Source organism: Mastigoproctus giganteus, chromosome 12 (assembly GCF_048544385.1).
Source record: "Mastigoproctus giganteus isolate SK-2022 chromosome 12, ASM4854438v1, whole genome shotgun sequence".
Classification (NCBI taxonomy): domain Eukaryota; kingdom Metazoa; phylum Arthropoda; class Arachnida; order Uropygi; family Thelyphonidae; genus Mastigoproctus; species Mastigoproctus giganteus.
The window spans coordinates 39,069,009-39,094,087 of record NC_143586.1 but is presented as its reverse complement, the minus strand read 5'-3'; the positions used below and the strand labels follow the sequence as shown (position 1 = coordinate 39,094,087).

The 25,079-nt window shown below is 37.5% G+C and overlaps 1 protein-coding gene across 1 annotated transcript in view; it reads left to right on the top strand.

Annotated features, from left to right (window-relative positions):
- The window catches only part of LOC150076912 (uncharacterized), a 347,314-nt gene that overhangs the window by 94,372 nt on the left and 227,863 nt on the right, over window positions 1–25,079 (top strand). Inside the window, exon 5 of the mRNA XM_090385729.1 lies at window positions 17,543–18,302. Coding sequence (XP_090241855.1) covers window positions 17,543–18,302 — 760 coding nt within the window. The remainder of the gene's footprint in view (window positions 1–17,542; window positions 18,303–25,079) is intronic.

The following is a 25,079-nucleotide window of genomic DNA, read 5'->3' as shown; positions in this document are numbered from 1 at the left end:
TGGTCAGCCCACACCTTCAGTACTGTATACATGTCTGGAGTACAGTAAGGATGTACAGTTGCTAGGACGAGTACAAAGAAAGGCAACAAGATTGATGAAGGGAACACAAAGGGGTGCTCTTACGAAGAAAGGCTTAAGTTCTGCAAATTGCAGCACCTGGAGAGTAGGCATCTGCGAGGTGATCTGATTGAGGTGCATAAGGCCTTGAATGGTTTGAGCAGGCTCAATGCTGAAGGGATACTTCCACTTGCTCAGACTAAGAACCTTAAGGGGGCATAGGTTCAAATTGAAGAAAGACAGTTGTAGAATAGATGTGTGGATATTTGCCTTTAGCCACTGGGTAATTGATTGCTGGAACAGACATCCATCTGTTGTTGTGGAAGTTGATAGCTTAAATAAATTTAAGGCTGAACTAGACAAACATTTGGAGTAACCGGATGGGTGAAATGGGAAGGTTATTGTTGTTTTTTTTCTTTTGGCTGATGCTATATAAGCTTGCTTTCTTGCATCATATGCATCAACTAATGCTAATGATTGATTTTCTTATATGGAGGTCCTACTGTATATATATATATATATATATATATCTCATTACCAAAGCACGATATGAAGGGGATTAAATGTTTCATCAGCTGCTGATGGTTTTCTGCAATGTATATAAACGATTATATATTAGTGATGGTACAATCAAATGATTTTCATAATTGAATGATTAATAATCAATTATTTCTTTAATCGATTATAAGCAAATTAGTCTATTATGAAAACAACAAGAAAACTGAAGTTAAAAAAAAAGATAATAGTAGTAGTAGTAGTGGCATTTGATGCAAGAAAGCAAGTGTATGAGCTTATGCAGCATCAGCCAAAAAAAAAAAAAAAAAAAAAAACACACCATTCCCTCCAAATGCCTGTCCAGTTCCTCCTTAAATTTATTCAACCTATCAACTTCCACAACGACAGATGGAAGTTTGTTCCAGCAATTAACCACCCGCTGGCTAAAGGCAAATTTCCGCACATCTAATCTACATCTGTCTTTTCTTAATTTGAATTAGGTTTGTAATCTGAACAAGTGGAAGGATCCCATCAGAATTCAGCGTGCTCAACCCATTCAAGGCCTTATATACCTCAATCAGATCACCGCGCAGGTGCCTAGTCTCCAGCCACTGCAATTTGCAGAATTTAAGCCTCTCTTGGTAAGAGGATCCCTTCATTCCCCTCACCAATCTTGTTGCCCTTCTCTGTACACGCTCAAGTAAATCTACATCCTTCCTAAAATGAGGCCTCCAGATCTGAATGCTATACTCAAGGCGTGGCCTGACCATTGCCTTATACAGAGGGATAATCACCTCCTTCTCCCTGCTAGCAAAATTCCTATATATCATTGACAAAACCCCATGACCTGCCCTGGCAGCCTGTCTGCATTGCTCAGAAAACTTCATATCTGACTGCACAACTACTCCCAGGTCTTTTTCATTTTCTACCACCTTAAGTGTAGTACCACACAGTTGGTACGTTTCTCTGGGGTTACTTCTACCCATATGCAGTACTTTGCATTTGTCAAACTTAAACTTCAGTTGCCACTTCTTAGCCCATCTGCCCAGATTATCTAGATCCTGTTGCAGTAGCCCACTGCCATTACTGTCATTAACAACCCTGCCAACCTTTGTATCATCTGCAAACTTCGACATTAAGCCTGATATACCTTCATCAATATCATTGATAAATATACAAAGCAACAGTGGACCTAACACCGAACCCTGTGGGACTCCACTAATAACATTAGTCCAAGAAGAGCAGCACCCATTGATTACCACCCTCTGTCTTTTCCCACTTAACCATCCTTTTATCCATTGTAGCAACTTACCCTTAATACCATTCTGCTCCAATTTGTACAATAGTCTTCCAAGCGCAACAGTGTCAAAAGCTTTCCTGAAATCCAAATATATGATATCAAAATTATTTTTTGCATCCAGTTCCTTTGTAACCACATCATAATATCCTATCAAATTTGTCAGACAAGACTTTCCCTTGTTAAGGGAAATTCAGAGGGAATTTCCCTTAACATGGAGGGAGGAAATAATGGAGGGAATTTGTTCCAGTTTTATCAAAACTAAAGATAAAATGGCTAAATAGGTGTTTCTCTCTCTCTCTCTCTCTCTCTCTCTCTCTCTCTCTCTCTCTCTCTCTCTCTCTCTAATGTAATTTGCATATAACCAGCTATTGCGACTCTTTATTTATGCCCACTACTGTTATACATACATTCCTCAAAATATCCCTCTTTTTTTTCAATTTCTGTCTGATTTGGAATAGTATTTAATGATGAATCTATTTTGTCATTTGTAAAAATGTGAAAATGTTGGATCCTCTGCATCTTTTTGTCATACAGATGATTATTGCATAACTTTTATTTGCATTAATTTATGAAATGGTGAATGTAGTTTTTTTTTTTTTTCATGAAGTAGCAAAAAAAGGAAGCTATTTGTTTCACCTGTCCATCTCCTCCAGTAATTTCTCTAATTCTTTCTTAGATATGTTAAAACTACCAACTTTACAACACCAGATGGTAGCATGCTCCAATGGTCAGTTACTCTGGCTGGAAGCAAATTTTCACACAACTATCCTGAAGCCATCTTTTTTTTTTTTTAAATTTAAGTGTATGTGTCTCCTTACATTGTTATCCGAGAAAAAGTAAAGATGCCATCAGCATTTAGTTTACTCAATTCATTTAAAGCTTCAAACACTTCAATTAGGTCACTGCAATTTTCAGTACTGAAGTTTTCATTGTATGAGTACCTTTTTTGTAGTAGTAGTAGTGGCATGTGATGCAAGAAAGCAAGTGTCATCAGCCAAAAAAAAAAAAAAAAAAAATCACATCATTCCCTCCAAATGCCTGTCCAGTTCCTCCTTAAATTTATTTAACCTATCAACTTCCACAACTACAGATGGAAGTTTGTTCCAGCAATTAATTCACCCACTGGCTAGGGCAAATTTCCGCACATCTATTCTACATCTGTCTTTTCTTAATTTGAATTTATGCCCCCTTAGGTTCGTAATCTGAACAAGTGGAAGGATCCCATCAGAATTCAGCATTCTCAACCCATTCAAGGCCTTATACACCTCAATCAGATCACCGCACAGGTGCCTAGTCTCCAGCTACTACAATTTGCAGAACTTAAGCCTCTCTTGGTAAGAGGATCCCTTCATTCCCCTCACCAAATCTTGTTGCCCTTCTCTGTACACGCTCAAGCAAATCTATATCCTTCCTTTCTAGAATGAGGCCTCGAGACCTGTACGTAGTACTTAAGGCACGGCCTGGCCATTGCCTTATACAGAGGGATAATCACCTCCTTCTCCCTGCTAGCAAAATTCCTATATATCATTGACAAAACCCCATGACCTGCCCTGGCAGCCTGTCTGCATTGCTCAGAAAACTTCATATCTGACTGCACAACTACTCCCAGGTCTTTTTCATTTTCTACCACCTTAAGTGTAGTACCACACAGTTGGTACGTTTCTCTGGGGTTACTTCTACCCATATGCAGTACTTTGCATTTGTCAAGGTTAAACTTCAGTTGCCACTGCTTAGCCCATCTGCCCAAATTATCTAGATCCTGTTGCAGTAGCACACTGCCATTACTGTCATTAACAACCCTGCCAACCTTTGTATCATCTGCAAACTTCGACACTAAGCCTGATATACCTTCATCAATATGAATATACAAAACAACAGAGGACCCAAAACCGAACCCTATGGGACTTCACTAATTACATTAGTCCACGAAGAGCAGCACCCATTAATTGCCACCCTCTGTCTTCTCCCACTCAACCATCCTTTTATCCATTGTAGCAACCTACCCTTAATACCATTCTGCTCCAATTTGTACAATAGTCTTCCATGCGCAACAGTGTCAAAAGCTTTCCTGAAATCCAAGTATATGACATCAAAATTATTTTTTGCATCCAGTTCTTTTGTAACCACATCATAATATCCTATCAATTTGTCAGACAAAACTTTCCCTTAACAAACCCATGCTGCATCTGAATTATTGCTGCAGTCTTGTCTAGATGATCCTGCAATTCATCTTTAACCAGTGACTCCATTATTTTATCCAGAACAGAAGTTAAACTAACTGGTCTGTAATTACTCGTGTTACCCTTCGATTCCCCTATGTGAATTGGTGATACATTTGCACATCTCCAGTCTGTGGCAACCTCCTCTGAGTCCAAGGATGCTCTCATAATTATGGCTAAGGGTTTGCTTGGTTGCTCTGCTGCCTCCTTTAATATAACTGGATAGATCCCATCCACCCCATGTGCATTTCTTATGTTTAACTTCAACAATTTCTCCTCCACTTTGCTCTCAGTTATTACAAAATCATTAAGCACCCTGCTACAATTTGATAACCTTCTGCCATCTTCAAACCTTAACTCCTCATGTGTGAATGTAGATAGATGCAAAATACTCATTCAGTTTGTTTGCTATCTGAGCAGGATCATCAACAGCCGAACCGTCGATATCCAGTGGACCAATCAGATTCATCCCCTTCCTTTTAGAGTTTATGTAAGTAAAGAAATCCTTGCTGTTTTTCTTAGCATCTTTTGCCAAAGATTTCTCGTAATCTTCCTTCGCCTGCCTAACCTCCTTTGTGACCTGATTACAGACTAGCTTATATCTGCCATAGGCTTTCTGAGTCGCTTGATAATTTATATGCATTCCATGCATTTTTCTTCTCTGTCACGAGTCTCATTAGTTCATTTGATAACCATTTAGGCCTAAACCTTGAACAATATTTCTTAATAGGTATGAAACTTTTAGTAGCTTCCACGATTAATTCCTTGAATGCTTCCCACTTAGAATTTACTGTTGGTAACATAGTCAGTTGATCCCAGTGTACAGAATTTAAAAACTGTCTGAGACCACTGTACTCACCTTTACGGAAGCAAAAACCCTTTCCTTTACCCATGATGGTAATTATATCTTTAAGTAAATCCCACATCAGTACACTGAGATCACTGCCACCTAGTGGTTCTTTATCTGCAAATTCTTAATACACGAATGATCACTGCTGATAACCAGATCAAGAGTATTACCCTCTCTGGTTGCCTCTCAAACATGCTGCCACAGAAAACAATCATCCAATAAATCCACAAAAGTATTACTAGTGTGTGAGTGACCAACCCACAAGTTCCAGTCAATACCTGGGAAATTAAAATCCCCCATTATAAGACATTCTGATTTACTAGCCCACTCTATTTCTCTGTACAATTGTTCATTGTACTCATTCGAGTTATTAGGCCTATAACACACTTCTACTCTTATTTTTGCTGTCGCAGTGTTTATGTCACACCAAACTGACTCAACAGTGCACTGTTCATCTATATCAACTGGATGCACTCCTTTTGATTTTATGTTTTTCTTAATTAACAGCATAACACCTTCTCCCTTCCTATCCTGTCTATCCTTTTTGCACACATTGTACTCTCCAAATTCCAGTTCTGCATTCCTTATATCTGTGTGACACCACGTCTCTGCTATTCCAACAGTATCCGCCTTTGATGTCTTGACCAGCACTTCAAATTCATCAAATTTATTTACTATACTTCTAGCATTGTATACATGCAAGTATACATGTTCCTATTCTTATCATTAGTTACCCTATCACATCCCATATACCCACCTGTTTCACGATGATTGCCATCAGTCCCTGAAACCCTCTCGCTCCAGGTCGCTATTTATTCTAATAGAAGTTGTAGTTAGTTAGTTAGTTAGTTATTTGGTTTTTAGGAGCATTAGCAACTAAGGCCATATTGCTCCGGGATATGCGGTGGTCATTCCCTGACCTTTCCGCATCCTCCGTATTTGGTGGTGACGGGCTCGAACCCCGGTCTAATCAAGAAGTGTGTGCTACGCACTGCTGCTCCTTCCCACCTGGCTACGGAGGCGCCAATAATAGAAGTTGTGCAAGAATCACCTTCGCCTCTGCCTGCGGCTACTTTTAACCTTTTTGTCTGTGAATCCCCCCCCCCCCAAGCTAGCAGTTTTCTGACCCACATAACACTGCCCTGATAGCATCAGCAAATATTCTTGCACCCTTTCTATTTAAGTGTATCCCATCCCTGTAGAAGCAGTCTCTTCTGTTAACAAGCACAGACCAGGCTGAAAAAAATTTTACCCCTTGAGCCTTGCACATTTCCTCCAGGGTCGAATTGATTGACAAGGCTGGCTGTCATCATGTACTCCCTCCTGTCGTGTCTGGGCAGAATTGCAGACACTTTCAAATTTAACCCTAATTCACGACTTTTTTGCAACATTGACCTGTGCTTGTTAAGTAAATTTGCAGATCTCCTACTCTTAATGTCATTAGTGCCAACGTGTACAACAATATCACCTTTTGTGCCCTTAAAAGATGACATATGTCATCTTTTAATTAATTCATTCAAAATGTGTACTTAAAAGATGACATATGTCACATTTTAAGTGCACAGTATTCAAGATGCAGCCTAACCATTGCCTTATATAATGAGATAAACATCTTGTCTTTGTTGTCAAAAATCCTATATGTTCTGTCTGTTGACAGAATGGACAGAACATATAGGAATGATTGTTTCGGGATACATGAATGAATGAATTAATTAAATTAATTAATTTATTTATTACGCTGATATTATCAGTGTAACTCTTGTAAGCTGTCCTAGTAGCTTGTCTGCATTGCTTTGAAAACTTTGTCAGATGGGACAATTACATAACCCTAGGTTTTTTATTTTGTTATTCTGGGATTACCGTTCTCTCTCTGCGTGCACTACTTTGTATTTAATGATATTAAACCTTAGTTGCTACTTCTGAGCCCATCTGCCTAATTTTTCTAGGTTATGTTTCAGAAGTATCATTACCCACCCTGCCAACTTTTATATCTGGAAACTTACAAATTTAAACACGCGTATGCCTTCGTTGACATTGTTAATACAGTGGATTCTGGTTATTTGTGCCACCAGTTAATCGGGGCAACCATTTATTTGGGACAAATCTTAAAGAACAGAACCCAATCGAGAAAATAGCCAGGGTTTACATCGCTTAATTGGGACAACATGCTGTTTAATCGGGGCAGGAGACCACAGCACTGGAGATTACTATACAACGTATGGTCGGATTTCTGGAGGTTACAACCATCAAACAATAAAAACAATTAGCAGTCACCTGTTTATTGGGCTTTTCTGTTAGTGCAATCTATAATAAATGGATAGTAAACTCGATCTTATTGAATTTGCAATAATACTGACAGCTGGAATTCTGTGGGTTATTATGGTGAAATGTTTACACTTCCATGAAATTTTCAATCATTTAAAAACATCTATTTTTCTGAATCTTCTCTTCATTCCTAATTTTAATATACTAAACTGTAATTACTATATAGGCTGAATTCCTGTAGTCACGTATGTTATTATATTTTTGTATTTAATAAGTATTTGGAAAACTACAGCTTAATATTCAGATAGCCTCTGCCATCGTTGTTTTGATGGGAACTTCATAACTTTCATTGGATAACTTAAATTAATTTCAGTAGTGGTTAAAAGCTTTGTCAGCAGTATAATTTCTGTAGTATATTGTAAGTTTAAATTTTTAAAGCATTTGGAAAACTTAATATTCAGATAGCTTAGAGGGGAACAGGCATTCTGTGTTATCAGACACTCAGTCTAAAACACTGATGAATCCAATATCTTTCTATTTCTGAAGATTTAGGAGACGTCCGATTGGCCTGCCTCCCTAAAATCCACTCATGCACACCTCGATGGTAAGTCTTGTTACGTCACTTAGGTGGCAAGGAATGTATAGAGTGGTTCTCTTCAAGTCACCTGGTCAGCGTGAAGAGGAAAAGACCAAACCCTCCAGCACGTGACAGCATGACCCTCATTCCCTAGCGGCTTTCACTCTCCTTCTTATGGCAGCGAGAGGATCAGAGTGGAAGCAGAGGGTGCTAAGAATCTCTGGGTATGACCAGGCTGCCATGCACGAAAACTGAACTTGGCCTGTTACAACGTAAGATTGCTCGTCGGTGAAGACAGGATATTAGAGCTGGAAAGGAATTAGAAAATGTAAATTGGAATATCATCAGTTTGGCTGAAACAAGAAGAAATTAATCACTTATAAATTTATCAAGTGGAAATCTGCTGTACACCAATGGGAACAGTGAAAGGAGCGAAGGTGGAGTTGGCTTTCTCGTCCATAAAGATATAAAACACAACATTTTGGAATTCAAAAGTACATCACAAGGGTGTCAAGACTACTACTTAGGATTTCTAAGAGTTACAAGCTAAAGGTTATAATGATTTATGCACCAACATCAAGCCATGATAATGAAGAGGTTGAAGAAATGTACACAGAAATTGAGTCTTCTAGACGAGCAGAAAATCCGCTACACTATTATTATGGGGGACTTCAATGCTAAGGTTGGAAAGAGACAAAACAGTGCAGAAAGAGGAACTATAGAAATTTTGAAATTGGTGAAAGAAATGAAAGAGGTGAAAGACTTGGAATTTGCAGAATCTCGAGGATTGTCAGTAATGAACACTTTTTCAAGAAAAGGGTGGACATGGAAGAGCCCAAATGGATTAACAACTAATGAAATCAACTTCATCCTCACTAACAGAAGATATATCGTGAATGATGTTACCATCCTGAACAAGGTAAATGTTGGAAGTGATCACAGAATGGTAAGATGCACACTTGATATAGATGTAAGAAAAGAAAGGAAAAAACTGACTTGAGTAAAAGTCAGTTTTTTTACTTTGTCAGTTTTACTTTGTCAAAAGTAAAAGGGAATCACCAAGAACGAGAAGAATGATGATATCCAGCGCAGTACCCTGGGTGTGCCAAGCCCATACTCACCAGATGTGAGCCCCTGGGGTCAATTTATGTGGAGCATTCCGGAAATTGGGGATGACGAGTTCCACTATGGTAAGTATAATGTATTTAGGGGAGGGAGGGGTCATGCTTCTTATCAAAAGCATCCACAGCACAAAAAGAACTTTTGCTGAGTCTGAAGTTATGTCTGCTAACATAGTCTGTGTGGTGCATGTTAGTTGGAAGCAAAGGTATAATGAGAGTGGGAGTAATCTACAGACTGGAAAATTGTGAAGAATACAACAAGAATCGCTACATGCAGATGCAATGGGCAAGCAAGCGTGAATGTCTTATTATGAGTGGCTTTAATCTTCCCCAGATTGATTGGAAAAAATGGAAGGGAAACGTGCCTTGAGGAAAATTTTTTTAAAATAAACTAGATGACTTATTTTTACCAGCATATTAGAGAAAATACTAGGAGTGAGAAGAGGTACAAATTGATATATAATAGTGCCATAAATTAGGTTAGGGAGGCCAAGGCAGGCTGCATATGACAAAGCATTGGCTAAGAGAGCAAAGAATGGGGACAAGAAAATTTTCATGTATATGAATACAATGAAGAAGAAACATAATCAGATCAGACCCTTGTGCACTGGCTGTAGGAAATTCTTAGATAACCCAGCTGAATTTTCAGATGAACTGAATAGTACTTTGCATCGGTCTTTACTGACGAAAGTCCCTTCATGCTGAGAAGAGGCTGTTCAAGTGACGCTTAGCCATATGAAATTATTGATTTCGTAATTACAGATAATTGTTTATTAGAGCCTTACTTGCCTTTATGCTCAAAAGCATAAAGGCAGGCTTCCAGAGTTTATGGCACATACCTGTTATTTTTGAGGGAAACTGCCAGGAAGTGTATTGAACCATTGAGGTTAATTATGAAGGCTCCTTTGGACTTGGGAACGATTCCTTTGGATTGGAGAATTGCTAACCTGTTGCCAATAAATAAAGGCGGTTCTAAGAGCGATGTTGATAACTACAGAGGAGGTAGGGCACATCTTAGAGTCGGTAATTAAGAGTGCAATCCAGGTTCATTGAGATATGGAATTCTGGACATAACAGCATAGTTTTGTTAAGGGAATGTCATGTTTAACTGACTTAGTAGGCTATTTTGACACTGTTACTCATGAGTTGTTGATGTAGGGAACAATTTTGATATAGTTTATTTGGATTTAAGCAAAGCATTTTACTTGGTCCTTCAGGAGAGGTTATTGTATAAGCTGGAACAGGGTGCAATTACTGGTAAGATTCTAAGCTGGATTGCTGGGTGGCTGCAGAGCAGAAAGTAGAGGGTTGTAATTAATGGATATTTTTCAGATTGTCATAACATCAGGAGTGGGGTCCCAAGGATCAGTTCTTAGACCCCTGTTGTTTCTGATTTTCGTGAATGACATCGACAAAGGGTTAGAAGCCATGATGTCAATATTTTAAGACAAATTTTGGTAGAGTTGTTAATGATCAGTGCAAAGCAGCACTCCTTCACGATGGAGCAATATGGTCTTAGTTGCTAATGCTCCTAAAAACCAAATAACAAACAAACAAACAAACAAACAAACAACAGACTCCTTCACAATGACTTGAACAGACTTTAAAGATGGTCAGAGATGCCCCCAAAATTAATTATACACTTGGTGGGGTCAAATTAAAAACAGTGGAGGAAGAAAGGGATCTGGGACTTACGATATGCATAGATATCATAAATATGAAATTTTTTTAACAGTATTAACAGGCAGTTAATACTGCCTGACTACTCCAACAGAAAACATAACGCTAGGGTAGCCCACACAATGCCCATAGATGAAAATTACAAACCTGAAGGGAAAAGTTTGCCTCATCCTGCACATAGCCTAGACTAGGCTCTGTCTGAATTTTTTCTGTTGTACATATGAAGGCATATCTTTGTGCACTTATTTGAGCTATGAGGAACTGAAGAAGACTGTGATGGGTTGGCTTCAATAGCAGGGTCCATCTGTTTTCCACAAGTACATACACCAGTGAGCCAAAACATTGTGACCAGCGAGTCGTTCTACATATCGAAGCAACTGCAGGTGAACTACGGCGTGTGCTCTGGTCGGGACACTGTATAAAAAACGCCTGCTACTGAGCTCTGTTAATTAGTGTTACTCTTATTCTTCAGATGGGAAAGGCAGCAGACTAAGCGAGTTTGAAAAAAGGCCAAATTGTAACGGCCAAACGAATGTGTCAGAACATATCTGAAACAGCACGGCTTGTGGGGTGCTCACAGTTAGCTGTGGTTAGTACCTACCAAAAGTGGTCCAAGGAGGGAAAACTGATGAACTGCCAGCAAGGTGTTGGATGACCATGGCTCATTGATGCTCAAGTAAGCGAAGGCTTTCCCAGATGGTACGGGATGACTGTGGTGCATCCCGTACCACCCGTACTCTCGCCAGTAATTGGAATGCTGGTGACGGGAATAATGTGTCACAACACACAGTACATCGAATCCTGCTTAAAATGGGGATGTGTAGCCACAGGCCACTCCGAATGCCCATGCTAACCACAGTTCACTGGGGACAGCACCTACAGTGGTCATGCGAGCATTGAAACTTGAGTGCCGTTTGAGTGATTGGAAGAAAGTCGTTCTAGTCCGATGAATCACATTTCCAGTTGCATTGTGTGGATGGCAGGGTACGTGTATGTTGTTTACCTGGGGAAGTGATGTCACCTGGATGCACTGTGGGACGAAAACAATCCGGTGGCAGCAGTGTTATGCTTTGGGCGATGTTCTGTTGGGACACCCTGGATCCAGTCATCAATGTGCCTGGCACTCTGACGTCTACCACCTACCGAAACATCATTGCTGACCAGGTACACCCTTTCGTGACAATGGTCTCCCCCCGTGGCAGTGCTATCTTTCAGCAGGATAATGCGCCATGCCACGCCACCCGGATTGTTCGAGACTGGTTCGCAGAACATGAGGAAGACTTCCAGGTATTGCTCTGGCCTCCAAATTCCCCAGACAGCAGTCCCATTGAGCCTCTGTGGTTTGTGTTGGAACAACAGCTCCGATCTGTGGCATCTCAACCACGGTCCTACAGGAGTTAAAAGGATCTGCTGGTTATGTGTTGGTACCAGATACCACAAGACACATTTAGAAATCTTGTAGTGTCCATGCCTCGGCAGGTATGAGCTGTTTTGGCTGCACGTGGAGAACCAACATCATATTAGGTAGGTAGTCATAATGTTTTGCCTCATCAGTGTGTGTGTGTTAGAAAGAATGATGGCAAAAATGTATTGCTCAACAAGGTGGATACATAGAATAATATATGCATGTTTTTCAATGTTTTTTAATAAACGATACAAATTTCGCCGACCGGGCTAGCCGAGTGGGTAAAGTACCTGCCCGGCAACCCAAAGGTCGCGGGTTCGATTCCCGCCTCGGGCTTGGATCAAAGTACTGCAAAAAAAACCTTGGGAGGTGCAATATGGCCACAGAAGCCAATGCGCCAACAACTACCAAATCAAAAAAAAAAAAAAAAGATACAAATTTCAACATTATATCTGTTATCTTTATACTTTTATGGCCAAAGAGGCATTCCTTAGAGACCAACCCTGCGTATATTCACATGATAGTTTTGTTTCTTCTAGTTAAAAATTGAAACTGCCAATTTCTTTGATTAAAATTATGAGAAAGTAATGTAAAAGCAAAACTTCATATCTGACTGCATAATTACCCCAGGTGCTTTTCATTCTCCACTACTCTGAGTGTGCTTCTACCCAGTTGGTACATTACTCTGGGGTTACTGCTACCCATATGCAGTACTTTACATTTATCAATGTTAAAGTTCAGTTGCCACCTCTCAGCCCATCTGCTCAACTTTTCCAGATGCTGTTGAAGTAGTTCACTATCATTATTGTCATTAACAACCCTGCCAACCTTCGTATTGTCTGCAAAATTGTACGTTAAGCCTGATATACCTTCATCAATATCATTGATAAATACAGAAAACAGTGGACCCAATACTGAACCCTGGGGGACTCCACTAATAACAATAGTCCCCGAAGAGCAGAGTCCATTGATTACTACTGTCTTCTCCCATTCAACCATCCTTTTATCCATTGCAGCAACTTGCCCTTAATGCCATACTGCTCCATTATGTACAGTAGTCTTCCATGTACAACAGTATCAAAAGCTTTCCAAAATCCAAGTATATGATATCAAAATTATTTTTTGCATCCAGTTCCTTTGTGACCACATCATAGTATCCAATCAAATTTGTCAGGCAAGACTTCCCCTTAACAAGCCCATGTTGTGTCTGAACTATATATAACTGCAGTCTTGTCTAGAAGATCCTGCATTGCTTCTTTAACCAGTGACTCCATTATTTTCCCTGGAACAGAAGTTAAACTAACAGGTCAATTACTTCTGTCACCATTTGATCCACCTTTGTGAATTGGGGACACATTTGGACATCTCCAGCCCATGGGAACCTCCCCTGAGTCCAAGAAAGCTTTCATAATTATGGCTAAGGGTTTGCTTACTTCCTTTGCTGCTTCCTTTAATATAACTGGATAGATCTAATCCACTGCAGGTGCCTTTCTTATGTTCAGTTTCAACAATTTCTCCTCCACTTTGCTCTCAGTTATTACAAAATCATTTAACTCCCTTCCAGAGTTTGATAAGCTTCAGGCCTTCACTTGTCTGCAGACTTCCTTGTGTGAATGTAGATTCAAAATACTCATTCAGTTTCATCAACAATCGAGCCTTCGATGTCAAGTGGACCAATCTGATTTATCCCCTTCCTTCTAGACTTTACATAAGTAACGAAGTCTTTACTGTTTTTCTTTGCATCCTTTTCTAACATCCTTATTGACTTAATTACAGACTATTTTATATCTACCATAGTAATCTGCATCTCCTGATAATATATATGCATCCCAAGCATTTTCTTTCTCTGCTACGAGTCTCATTAACTCATCTGACATCCATTTAGGCCTAAACCTTGAACAATATTTCTTAGTTGGTATGAAAAGCCCAGTAGCTTCCAAGATTAATTCTTTGAATGCTTCCCACTTAGAATTTGCTGTTGGTAATGTCATCGGTTGGTCCCACTGTATAGAATTTAAAAGCTGTCTCAGACCACTGTAGTCACCTTTACAAAAGCAAATCCCTTCCCTTTACCCCTGATGGTAGTTACATCTTTAAGTAAATCCCACATCAGTACACTGTGATCACTGCCACCTAGTGTTTCCTTTATCTGCAGATTCTTAATGTATGAAGAATCACTGCTGATAATCAGATCAAGAGTATTCTCCCTCTGGTTGCCCGTTGAACATGCTGCTGTAGAAAACAATCATCCAGTAAATCCACAAAAGTTTTGTTAGTGTGTGAAGTGAGCAATCCACAATTTCCAGTCAATATTTGGGAAGTTAAAATCCCCCATTATAAGACATTCTGATTTACTGACCCACTATTTCTCTGTACAGTTGTTCATTGTACTCATTAGAGTCATTAGGCCTATAACACACTCCTACTCTCAACTTGGTTTTCCCAGTGCTTATGCACATGAAGCTGACTCAACACTGCACTTGCCACCCATGTCATCTGTATGCACTTCCTTAGTTTTTATGTGTTTCTTAACCAACAGCATTATCTCTCATCCCCTTCTATCCTGTCTATCCTTTCTGTACACATTTACTCCCCAAATTCCAATTCTGCATTTCTTATCTCTGTGTGACACGTGTCTGATATCCCAAGGACATTAGCCTTTGACGTCTTCACCAGCACATCAAATTTGTTTACTGTACTCCTAGCATTCATGTTCATGCAATTATACATGCCTATTCTTATTCTTAGTTACCCTAACACTGCCCATGTATTTACTTGTTCCATGACGACTCCCAGCAGCCCTTGAAATCTCCAGCACCTCGCATTTCAGGCTGTTGCTCATTCCAATAGAAGCAGTGCAAGATTCACTTTCACCTCTTCCTCTGGCTACTGTAATCTATTAGTTTGTGAACCCCCCAAGCTATCAGTTTTCCGACCGACCTAACACTGCCTCGATAGTATCAGCAAATATTCTTGCACCCTTTCTATTTAAGTGTATCCCATCCCTGTAGAAGCAGTCTCTCCTGTTAGCAAGCACATACCACGCCGAAAAAAATTCTACCCTGTGAGCCTTGCACAATCTCTCCAGGGCCAAATTGATTGACAATATGGTTCCCTTCCCATTCCAAAACATCCCACATGTGTTCAATTGGATTAAGGTCAGGCAAGGCGGGATGATATCTTCACTGTGTTATTTGAATCACATGTGCATAATGCAGGCCTGATGGCACAGACATTATCATCTTGGAAGATCCTGTTTCTGTCCAGGAAAAAATTCAACATGGCAGGGTGCACATGATCTCCTAAGAGCTTCCAGTGATGTCATCAGTGAAATTAGACCATGTGTACCAGGGATCCTAGTTCTTGTAACCAAAACGTGTCATATTATGGAACCACTGCCACCAGTCTGAATAGTGGACACCATACACAGTGGGTCCATGGACTCATGTTCCTTGCACCACCACAACACAAAGGTGTCCGTTTGCATGTTGCACCAGGTATTTTGACTCATCCCACCAGCACACTTGTTTTCAGTCTCAGTGTCCAACCAGCATATTGTTGACACTGCAACATTCACCATCAACAGTGATTAGTGGTGATGAGTGGGAACTCTCTTAGGCCATTTGCTCTGGAACCCCATAAGTCTGAATGTGTGGTACATCATCATTTGCATTCCACATATTGTATTGTGCTGCACCCTTCATTCCCCATGAACATCCACCTTGTGTAATCGTTTACAGTTCTGTCAGAGGGAGATGGCTTCACCTGCTTGACACCATGCTATGTACACCTTAACCTTAACAACAGTGGGCCGTGAGCACCCAAGATGTGCAATTTACAATATGGAAGTGCCTGACAAAGAAGTCCCCACAGTCGTGTCCTTTTGAAACTCCGATATATTTTTTCTGTCTCTCATAACTTCTACTCTATCACTTTCACTTGAACAACCAGATGCATATTACCGCTGTGCAGTATAGTCCACTACAGAATGGGGTGGTCACAATTCACTGATCACCGAGTGTATATATATGTGTCTTTTAAAATTGGATAGTTTATAAGTATAGAAATATGATTAATTAATCTTGGTTTAACCATATTACGATACTTGTGACCTCAGAAATAAAGAGAACTGGACTACGTGTCACAATTAAGAAATCTCTGTAAATCATGCCATTTATCCATGGTAAAACATAATTTCATAATTTCATTTAAAAACATGACCTCTGCTATAACATCAAATTTTATAGTGAACTAACCAGCAATATATATTTTAGAATGTGTAAAATATTCATTCTTTGTCTGCCACTGCTGCATTTTGTTTAGTAATCTACTGTATATTGAATCTCAGATATTGTATATCAGTAGTGGCTGCTAGTGATTTCAACTATTAGTGCCAAAATAAATTTTATGTATATAAGCAATGAGAGCCAGTTTTAAAGTGGCATGACGCTTCATTCTTGATTACATTATTTAATATTTAATTGTTTATAACATCAGTTATAAATACAGATCAGTGATTATAAATTATTATAATTAAATTGAAACGTATGGGCAATGATATGAAAACAGTGATTTTTGTGTATTATTAGTTAATTAGTTAGCAATTAATTGGATAGAAACAAGATAATTATTTATTTACTTTTCACTTCTATTAATCACAAAAAAAGAAAATATTCAATTAATTATAGAAATAAAAATCTAACACACCTGAAATGTAAACATACTTGCATATAATAACTTGTTTAGTATTACTGTGATAATGGCTCAATGTCACTTTATAGCTAGCCACCACTACTGTATGCTGTACAATACCAAGATCGCATAGCAAATGATAAACTGTTGTTCATAATAACATAGGTAATGTATTTTTGTTGTCTTCAAGCAATTTATGGTAAGACACTCTGCAAAAAATGTAGGCAAGGACTTTTCAAAATATCATTGTTTCTTTCATCAAGAAACATTAATGAAACAAAAATTTCATTGTTTCTTTCAAGAGCTGGAGTTTTGCCGTGCATGAAAATATCATGAGTTCTTTTATCATTGTACAGCAAAGCTCTAGCTCTTTATATGTTAGCAACTGTGGCTGTTAATTCAGTGATTTCATGAACTTTCTTCTTAAGGTAGAGTTATCCATTACAACTTTCTGCAACTAATTACATAGCTGCTTCCCCAGCATATTTTTCTTCACTAAGAACAGCATCTTCTTAGTGAAGAAAAATATGCTGGGGAAGCAGCTATGTAATTACACAGCAACTTCTCTTCTCCTCTGAAATGAAAATAACTTTATTGATAGACTCAAAATATTAAGGTAAATAGTTATAATGTCACTCATTTGCATAACTTCAGGTCCACTAAGTGATACTGTTACTGAATTTGTATTTAAATAAAACATGTCTGAACATATAGATAAGCTTTTGTTTCTGATATATTCTTCTATGAGGATATATTTAAAAGTTTTGGTTAAATTTATAATAAAGGCACTGTCTTAAAATATATTTTATTATTTTATGTATTTAATTTTTTTTTTTTGTAACTTTCTAGATTTTAAAAATTCTCTCTTTATTTCTTTGCAGTGGAACAGAATCCTTGTGATTTTACACCTGAGAATTTCACATTTTGTAAAACTCCTATATATAAACCTCCGTATGAAGAATTTCGTCAGGCAAGAACAAGAGTGTCAGCACAGCAAACTGGTCATAACATTACTTCTGAAATATCAGTAACTGAGAAAAAGAAGGTACCTCAATTAACATCAAAAAATAAAGTCCAGATTAAAGTAAAGTGTCCCAATAAGAATGCTCCAAACATATCTCATAAAAGGAAAGATAAAGGAAAGATTCATCAAGCAGTGAAAGAAACTGGTGATTGTCCCAAAGAGGCTCTTCCAATTCTTAAAATTTCATTGGGAAACATTCCTACATCTCAACTGAAAAAGCGAGAATATACCAGCATCCCCAGCACACTTCCGAAAAAAAAACCAAAGCTTGCTGCTGATAACATTGTTTCTGATAGTGAAAAGAAAGCTTCTGTCACTGCGAACCTAAAACATTTTCGTGTCAAAAATACAGCCAGTACAATAAAGAAACCTCCTAATGTGAAAGATGTTATTGTTAGCACAGAAAAACCAAATGTTCAACCTGCTTCCCATGACACCAATAAAACAAAAAAATCTCTTGGTGAAAGAGTGCCTATCATTAACTCAAAGGTGAATATTGTTGTTAAAGCTCTTGATGAAAATGAGTCCACTGATAGCTTAAAGAGATACAACAATGTGAAAATGAAAGCCTGTGTGAGTACTCAAAATAAAACATCTGAATTAAACAACCATAAGAGGTGAGTTGTAACAATCTTTATTATATATATTGCTGTGAGCATTTATTCGTTATATTATTTGTAATTTGTTACTCTACAGAAATGTAGAGACATAAATTAAGAATTTCCAGGTTTTAATTTATAAACAGAATTTCTTAATTTCCATTTTCATTTAGAATTAGTAGTTGAATTAATTGTTCACTGTGCCAATTTTGTTTATTTAGTTTAGTCCATTGTTGATCATGTGAAATTTCAGATTATATTTTGGAAACAGAATTTTTTAATTCCCAGTTTAATTTAGAATTAAGGGTTTAATTTTTTGTTGATTTCAGCTTGTTTAGTTAGTTTAATCCGCTGTTAGTCATATGCAAGATATTGCCAATTTTGCAGCAAAATTTCACTCTATTCAATAGATTTTTCCAGTTTTTAATAAATTGTGGCAAAAAAAAAAAAAAAAAAAATCTTGGAAAGCACTGTCTGGAGTGAACAGAACTGTTTTTGAATGAAAGTCCAAGCAAAATAACAGAAGAAAATGGGAGTCAAAATGATTACCATGTGACCAACAACAGATTAAAATGCTTCTTTTACAACCCTTTACAGTCTGTTATTCTTTATATTTCCCATACAATCCAGCTCTAAAATCCAAAATGACTACTTGAAATGCGATGTTCAAAAGTTATTCATTTTTGAATTTGTAATAATTAATATATAAAACTGCAGTGGTAAAACATTTTAAAAACTCTTTAGACCTTTAAATGTTAATTATTTTAATGATTTTACTGTGCATTATTTGTTGCAACTTTCAAAATCCTGCAAATCTGGTTTTCTGGAGCATGTCTCACAATGCCAACCTTCCTTTTCTCCCATTTCTCACACTTCTTCCACTACATATTGGCTCAGGTGTCAAGCATTTTGTGGCAAAGAAATCCAAGTGCATTTTCAAAAGCATCTTCCTAGCAAGGAATCTCTCTTCTGTCTAGTTTGAATATTAACAAATTTAAATTATATAAAGTTCAGAATACGCCTTCCCTTACAGGCAGTAAGTGAAGTTGGGAAAAGAAAGGCATCTTTTCCTTTCCTTTCGGAGTGCCAGGAGTGGCCAACTCATTGCTTGGCCACTCCTGGCACTCCTGCCTTCCTGTGCAGGAATGCCATGAGAGATCCGAATGGGAAAAGCCAACCCTCAGGGCCAAAAGGAGTAGAAATGGATACTAATGAATATCCACATTTGGAGTCAAAGAGTGCCCAACATAATGACAGTTGCAAAACCAACCATGACCTCTCTCTCTGTCCAAGAGACTGAAAAAGAACACGAACAAGAAGGAACTTCCAGCATTCCTGATGTTCCATTCAAAGTCTCCTTTTATCATTCAGAAATGCTTTTAAAATGCAGCAGGATCACTGAAAATGATGGAATTTCTTCAATCACAGATTTGCTAATAAAGTTCTCTCACCCCAAGATCTGGGTTACTTCAGGCTGTTTTCTTTAATAGCAGGAACTACAAAATGAGTAGAGGTTGAGGCAACTAATAATTGGGATTTTGTCAGAAAAAGTAAGTGGGACTTTGCAGATTATAAGTGTAAATGGACATCATTGAGATCAGAACTAAGGCCATATATATTTGTGAAATAAATGAGGAAGTTTAAACAAATAAAGTTTGTAAGTTTTAAAACAATTTAAACAATTATTATTAAAACTAGATTAACATAAAATTAATACTATTTTAAGACAAAGTTATTATAACATCTCGTGTGAAATACATGAGATGTTATAAGTAACACTTCCCCATTAGGGAAAAGTCTGCTGTTACTTTAGATGAGTATCACCACCCATACATCCATTTCAAAGACTTGGGTACACCTACCTGTCCACTGCTGGGAGGTGAAAAACAAATCTACATTTTTACGGGAAATTCCCAACTTACATAATACTCGACTTATGCAAATTCAACTTTACATAAGTTTTTGCCAGCCAGTGCAAACCGAAAAAATAAAATAAAAAAATAGAAATGTATTTGCATCTATAAGAATAAATGGAAGTATTGTGAAAATATCATAATGTGAACCCAATAACACAGTTTTTTTTTTTTTTTTTTTTTGTAATTCTTTCCAAGTCTTTGGAAGTTGAAAATTTCACTATATTACTAAGCTATTTATCTCTAAAAGGTCATATTTATAATGGAAATTGCACTACCCTTTCATCGTTATCATATGTTCTGTTATAAGAATCAATTTTAAATGCCTTTGTGATATTTTTCTAACTCACATTTCTGGAGGTCACTACCATAAAACAATAAAAACAATTTGCACTTTCTGGTTTATTGGGGTTTTCTGTTAGTGCATCTAATTATAAACGGTAGTAAACTCGATCGTATTGCATTTGTCATAATACTGATAACTGCAGTTGTCGGTTTTTATGTTATTATGGCAAAATGTGTTTCCCCTTCCATGAAATCTTCAATCTTATAAAAAACAAATCTTCTCTTCATTCCTATTTACGTATTATAATGATGGAAGGAACGAGACCAATGGAAAGTGCAAGTGGTTGGTAGTGGCAGGAAACAAAACAAAATTGATTTAGAAATGAAGATGAAAATGATTAAGAAGTATGAAGCAGGTCAAAGTTTGTCATCTATTGCATGGGAATTAGGTCTTGCTGCTTCAAAGTGAATACTATTTTAAAGGACAGTGCGTGTATAAAAGAACATGTCAAAGGATCAATGCACTTAAGGTCAACAGTGATCACAAAACAGTGTTCAGGTGCTACATCGAAGATGGAACAGCTATTAATAATATGGATGGAAAATCAGATTCAGAAGCGAGTGCCCCTGAGTCCAATGGCCATTCAAGCAAAAGCAAGAAGAATTTATGAAGATATTAAGGATAAGTATGGCGAACCCCAAGCCAAGTTCGTGGCACGCAACAGGTGGTTTAATAGGTTCAAGCATTGCAGTGAAGTTGCCACTGCTGATTCTGCAGCTGCAGATAAATTTTGTGTTGTGTTGGAAAAAATTATTGATGAAGATGGCTATTCAGCACAGCAAATTTTTAACGTTGATGAGACTGCTCTGTATTGGGAAAAACTGCTGGATCGAACGTACATGCAGCTAATGCAAAGGAGATTACAGGTTAAAACCACTGCTTGTGTACCATTCTGGAAATCCTTGTGCATTTAATGGCATTAATAAAGTTGTTTAAATGGCACATGGAAGAAAATATGCCCATAGCACGCAAAAGGCTTTGAAAAAGACGAATCATATGAAGAGGTTACAGATAAGGTTTTAAAGGTTGCAGAGCTACTTCAATTAGAGGTTGATGCCAAAGATGTGGAGGAGTTAATAGAGCGAGAAGAGAAGGAATTATCTAACAAAGAACTTATTGATTTGCAGGCAGCGATAGTGAAAGAAGGAGATGCTGACGAAGCTCAAGATGAACCAAATGAGGAGCTGAGACTCTTCATCACCAGAGAGAGAGAGAGATGGCAATGGCATTTCGTGAAATTACATTGGCAATGCCGAGGTTTGAGAAGATGGATCCTGACAGCGAACGATTCTTAAAAGTTAACAGAGGGGTGAATGATATGCTTGCTTGCTACAAAGAAATCTACGATGAAAATAAAAAAGCTACCATCTAGTCATCCGTTAATATGTTCTTTCGTAAGGTTGAGTGGCCGACCCCTTCTAAATCTCCTCAACCTCCACAGCAGCATACTTATCAGCTGAAGATGTCGATTCTGGTTGCCAGCTTTGTAATTGCCAGCTTTTGTAATTTTTCCTGCGCATGAGATAAAAAAACTGAATAAATACAATAAATAATTCTATTTACATGTTCGTTGAACATTTATTTTTTGATTCAATCATTCAGCGAGCACAGTTGCGAGTGTTGCACAAGCATGGAGGAAATTCCGACTTGCATAAAATCTGACTTACGTAGAGGTCTGCAGAACGGACCCTTACATAAGTCGAGGAGTGGCTGTATATTCCATTAGTAATGTTTTGGACTCCAACTTAAATAAAATCTGACTTACGTAGAGGTCTGCGGAACGGAACCCTTACATAAGTCGAGGAGTGGCTGTATATTCCATTAGTAATGTTTTGGACTCCAAAATTTAATAAACCATTATTATTCCATGCAGTGAACTGTTTTGCCTTCTCTGTTTACCTGTATGATTGATTACCTTTCAATTCTCACATTGGAAAAATTGTATCCTTTAACAGGCAAAAGATTGTTAATTTTGGCAACTCAGACATCTGAATCTCTCACAGAGACTGCAGGCTTAAATAAGTTAGTTAAAATGTTAAGTTTGTCAGTACAAAGTTTAGCAAAGTCTTTCAAGTGTTTAAAGGCAGCTTCAGTGATCTAAATATCAATATATACTGCTTGGAGGACTAAATGAAACTCAGCAAATTTTTTTTTCACTTTTATATGTTTATATTTGACCAGATAAAAGTAAAATATTTATATATAAGTTAAATTACAAATGCAAATTAAATTAAGAATATACTAGCATAATGGAAATCATAGCCTTGTGAGATGTGAACACAACAAAAAATAGTACGATTCATACAGACACAATGGGCCGACCGGGCTAGCCGGGTGGGTAAAGTGCCTGCCTGGCAACCCAAAGGTCGCGGGTTCGAATCCCGCCTCGGGCTTGGATCAAAGTACTGCAAAAACCTTGGGAGGTGCATTATGGCCACAGAAGCCGATGCGCCAACAACTACCAAAAAAAAAAAAAAAAACAAGACACAATGAAGAAATTAAAGGGAAGGTGGGAAAGAAACTAAATTAGGAATAAGAGTTGGAGAAGGAATATACCAAACAGTTTAAAATAGTTAACAGCCAGCACTGCATTTTTGAAGCCAATTATCAAATTCAGACCAACAGCCTCTGATGTGCCGAAACTTAATAAAGTAAAATATCACACAAAATTATACTGTAAACTAATTACAACAATGTGACCAAAATACAAAAGAAATTAAAATAAAATAGGAGTGACCATTGAGTTCCATCTCACTGCATTTAAATGTTAAACACAAACAAATCAGTACCTCAGACAGCAAACTGAAAAACATTCTGTCAGATACAATAGATTTATGTGGTGGAGGCCTTTAAGCAATGAGAAATAAAACCATAGTAACCAAGTGTCCTCACAGTGCAAAGCCAAAACTGCCAACAGAAAACAAAGTTAAATAACAAATATGTGTGTGCGTTTATGCATGTGTTAAATAGAGCATAAATGTAGAAATAAGAAAATAGTAAAATGGGGAATTAGTCTAGTGTATTTTTGCAACATCGTTATTTTATATATACCTATCTCTGCAATGTTTATTTCCCTTTTCTTTATCTTAAGTTGATATTTACAGCTCTTCTTTTCTTAAGTATAAACCTATTGGTCTAACAAATTTCCTATTTTATTTATTATTTTTTAGCTACTTAGCTATATTGCTACATCTCTGTTTAGTCAGGCTGTTTCTTCCATTTTTCTTTGTACCTTTTCATTCTACTATTGATGCATTTAATTATGTAGCTTATTCTTATGCCTTAAACCCTTATATGTAATATCGTTGTTTACTTTACTCTTATTGCCTGGAGATGACTCTTTTCAGACAATTTGTGTTTTTAAGAGTTGAAGTCAAATGAAGGAACACAATAAGTATAAGTTTTTATTTTTTTCCCATACAAACTATATTGGATAATAACCTGCAGCATAACTAGAATCTAGGTAAATAACTATAGAGTTAACATTTCATTTTCTGCTTTAAAAATTCTGCAAAATTTTTGAAGGGCTAGAATTTGAAAAATTCTAGCCCCTTCGTCTCTACATCCTCTCCTTCCTTTCTTTCTGGATTGTAGAGTCAGTTCAGTTTTGTTTGAGAGCGAAGTGGGAGCTTTTGTTAGCATTTTGTATATATTTGTTACACATTGGGTTATTGTGGTGAAGTTGAAATTCACATTGTCAAACATTTTCAACAACTTTGTGTCAATCTATCATTGTGTAGTGTGTGCTACATTCACATTTCATAAGGTGTGACAGCATCTCTTGTAACTTAACCCTGCGAAGTTATTTAAAGAAAATTTAATTTTGACTGTTATCATGGTGCTGCCCAAGAGAATAAGTGAAAGTGGTACTACTTCACTGCTGTCCCCAGATAAAGTTTTTGATTATTATGGTATATAACTACTTTACTTCATTCTGCTAAGGATATTATGTGGTTTTTGTAATTTCGACATATCAGGGCTATAGTAGCAATATTTTATTAGTCATTCCCGAGTTATGTAAAGCCTGACTTACATAAGAAGTCCTGGAACGTATCTCTTGCATACGTCAGGACAGATTGTATAGCAGAAAGAGCCCAACGACCATCATGGAATATAGGTAGGTGGAATGGGAACGAGCTAACAAAACCGGACGTTGATACTATGGAAAACCCAGAAGAAAAATAAAAATAATAAAGAATAAGAAGTACTTAATGATCCCATAATTTCAATGTCTTCATCAAGGGTCAACTATCAAAACCACAAAAAAGACAGCAAGAAGTAAAGCCTCTTGTTTCTGACATGAATTAAAATACCCAGCACGTGGTGGAAATGGCGAAGCCATAGTGAATTTTGAATTAAGCGATACTGGAAGTAAGGTCGAAAAGTAGCAGTAGGCAAGAATAAAGCTGACGTATATTTCGTAGCTGACACAACAGAGGCAGAAAAGAGGGACAGAAAAAGAGAAAAGAAAAGAAAATAAGAAAATAACTTACTAGAATACCAAATGAGTAAAGGTCTTATTGGAAGTCAGTTCAA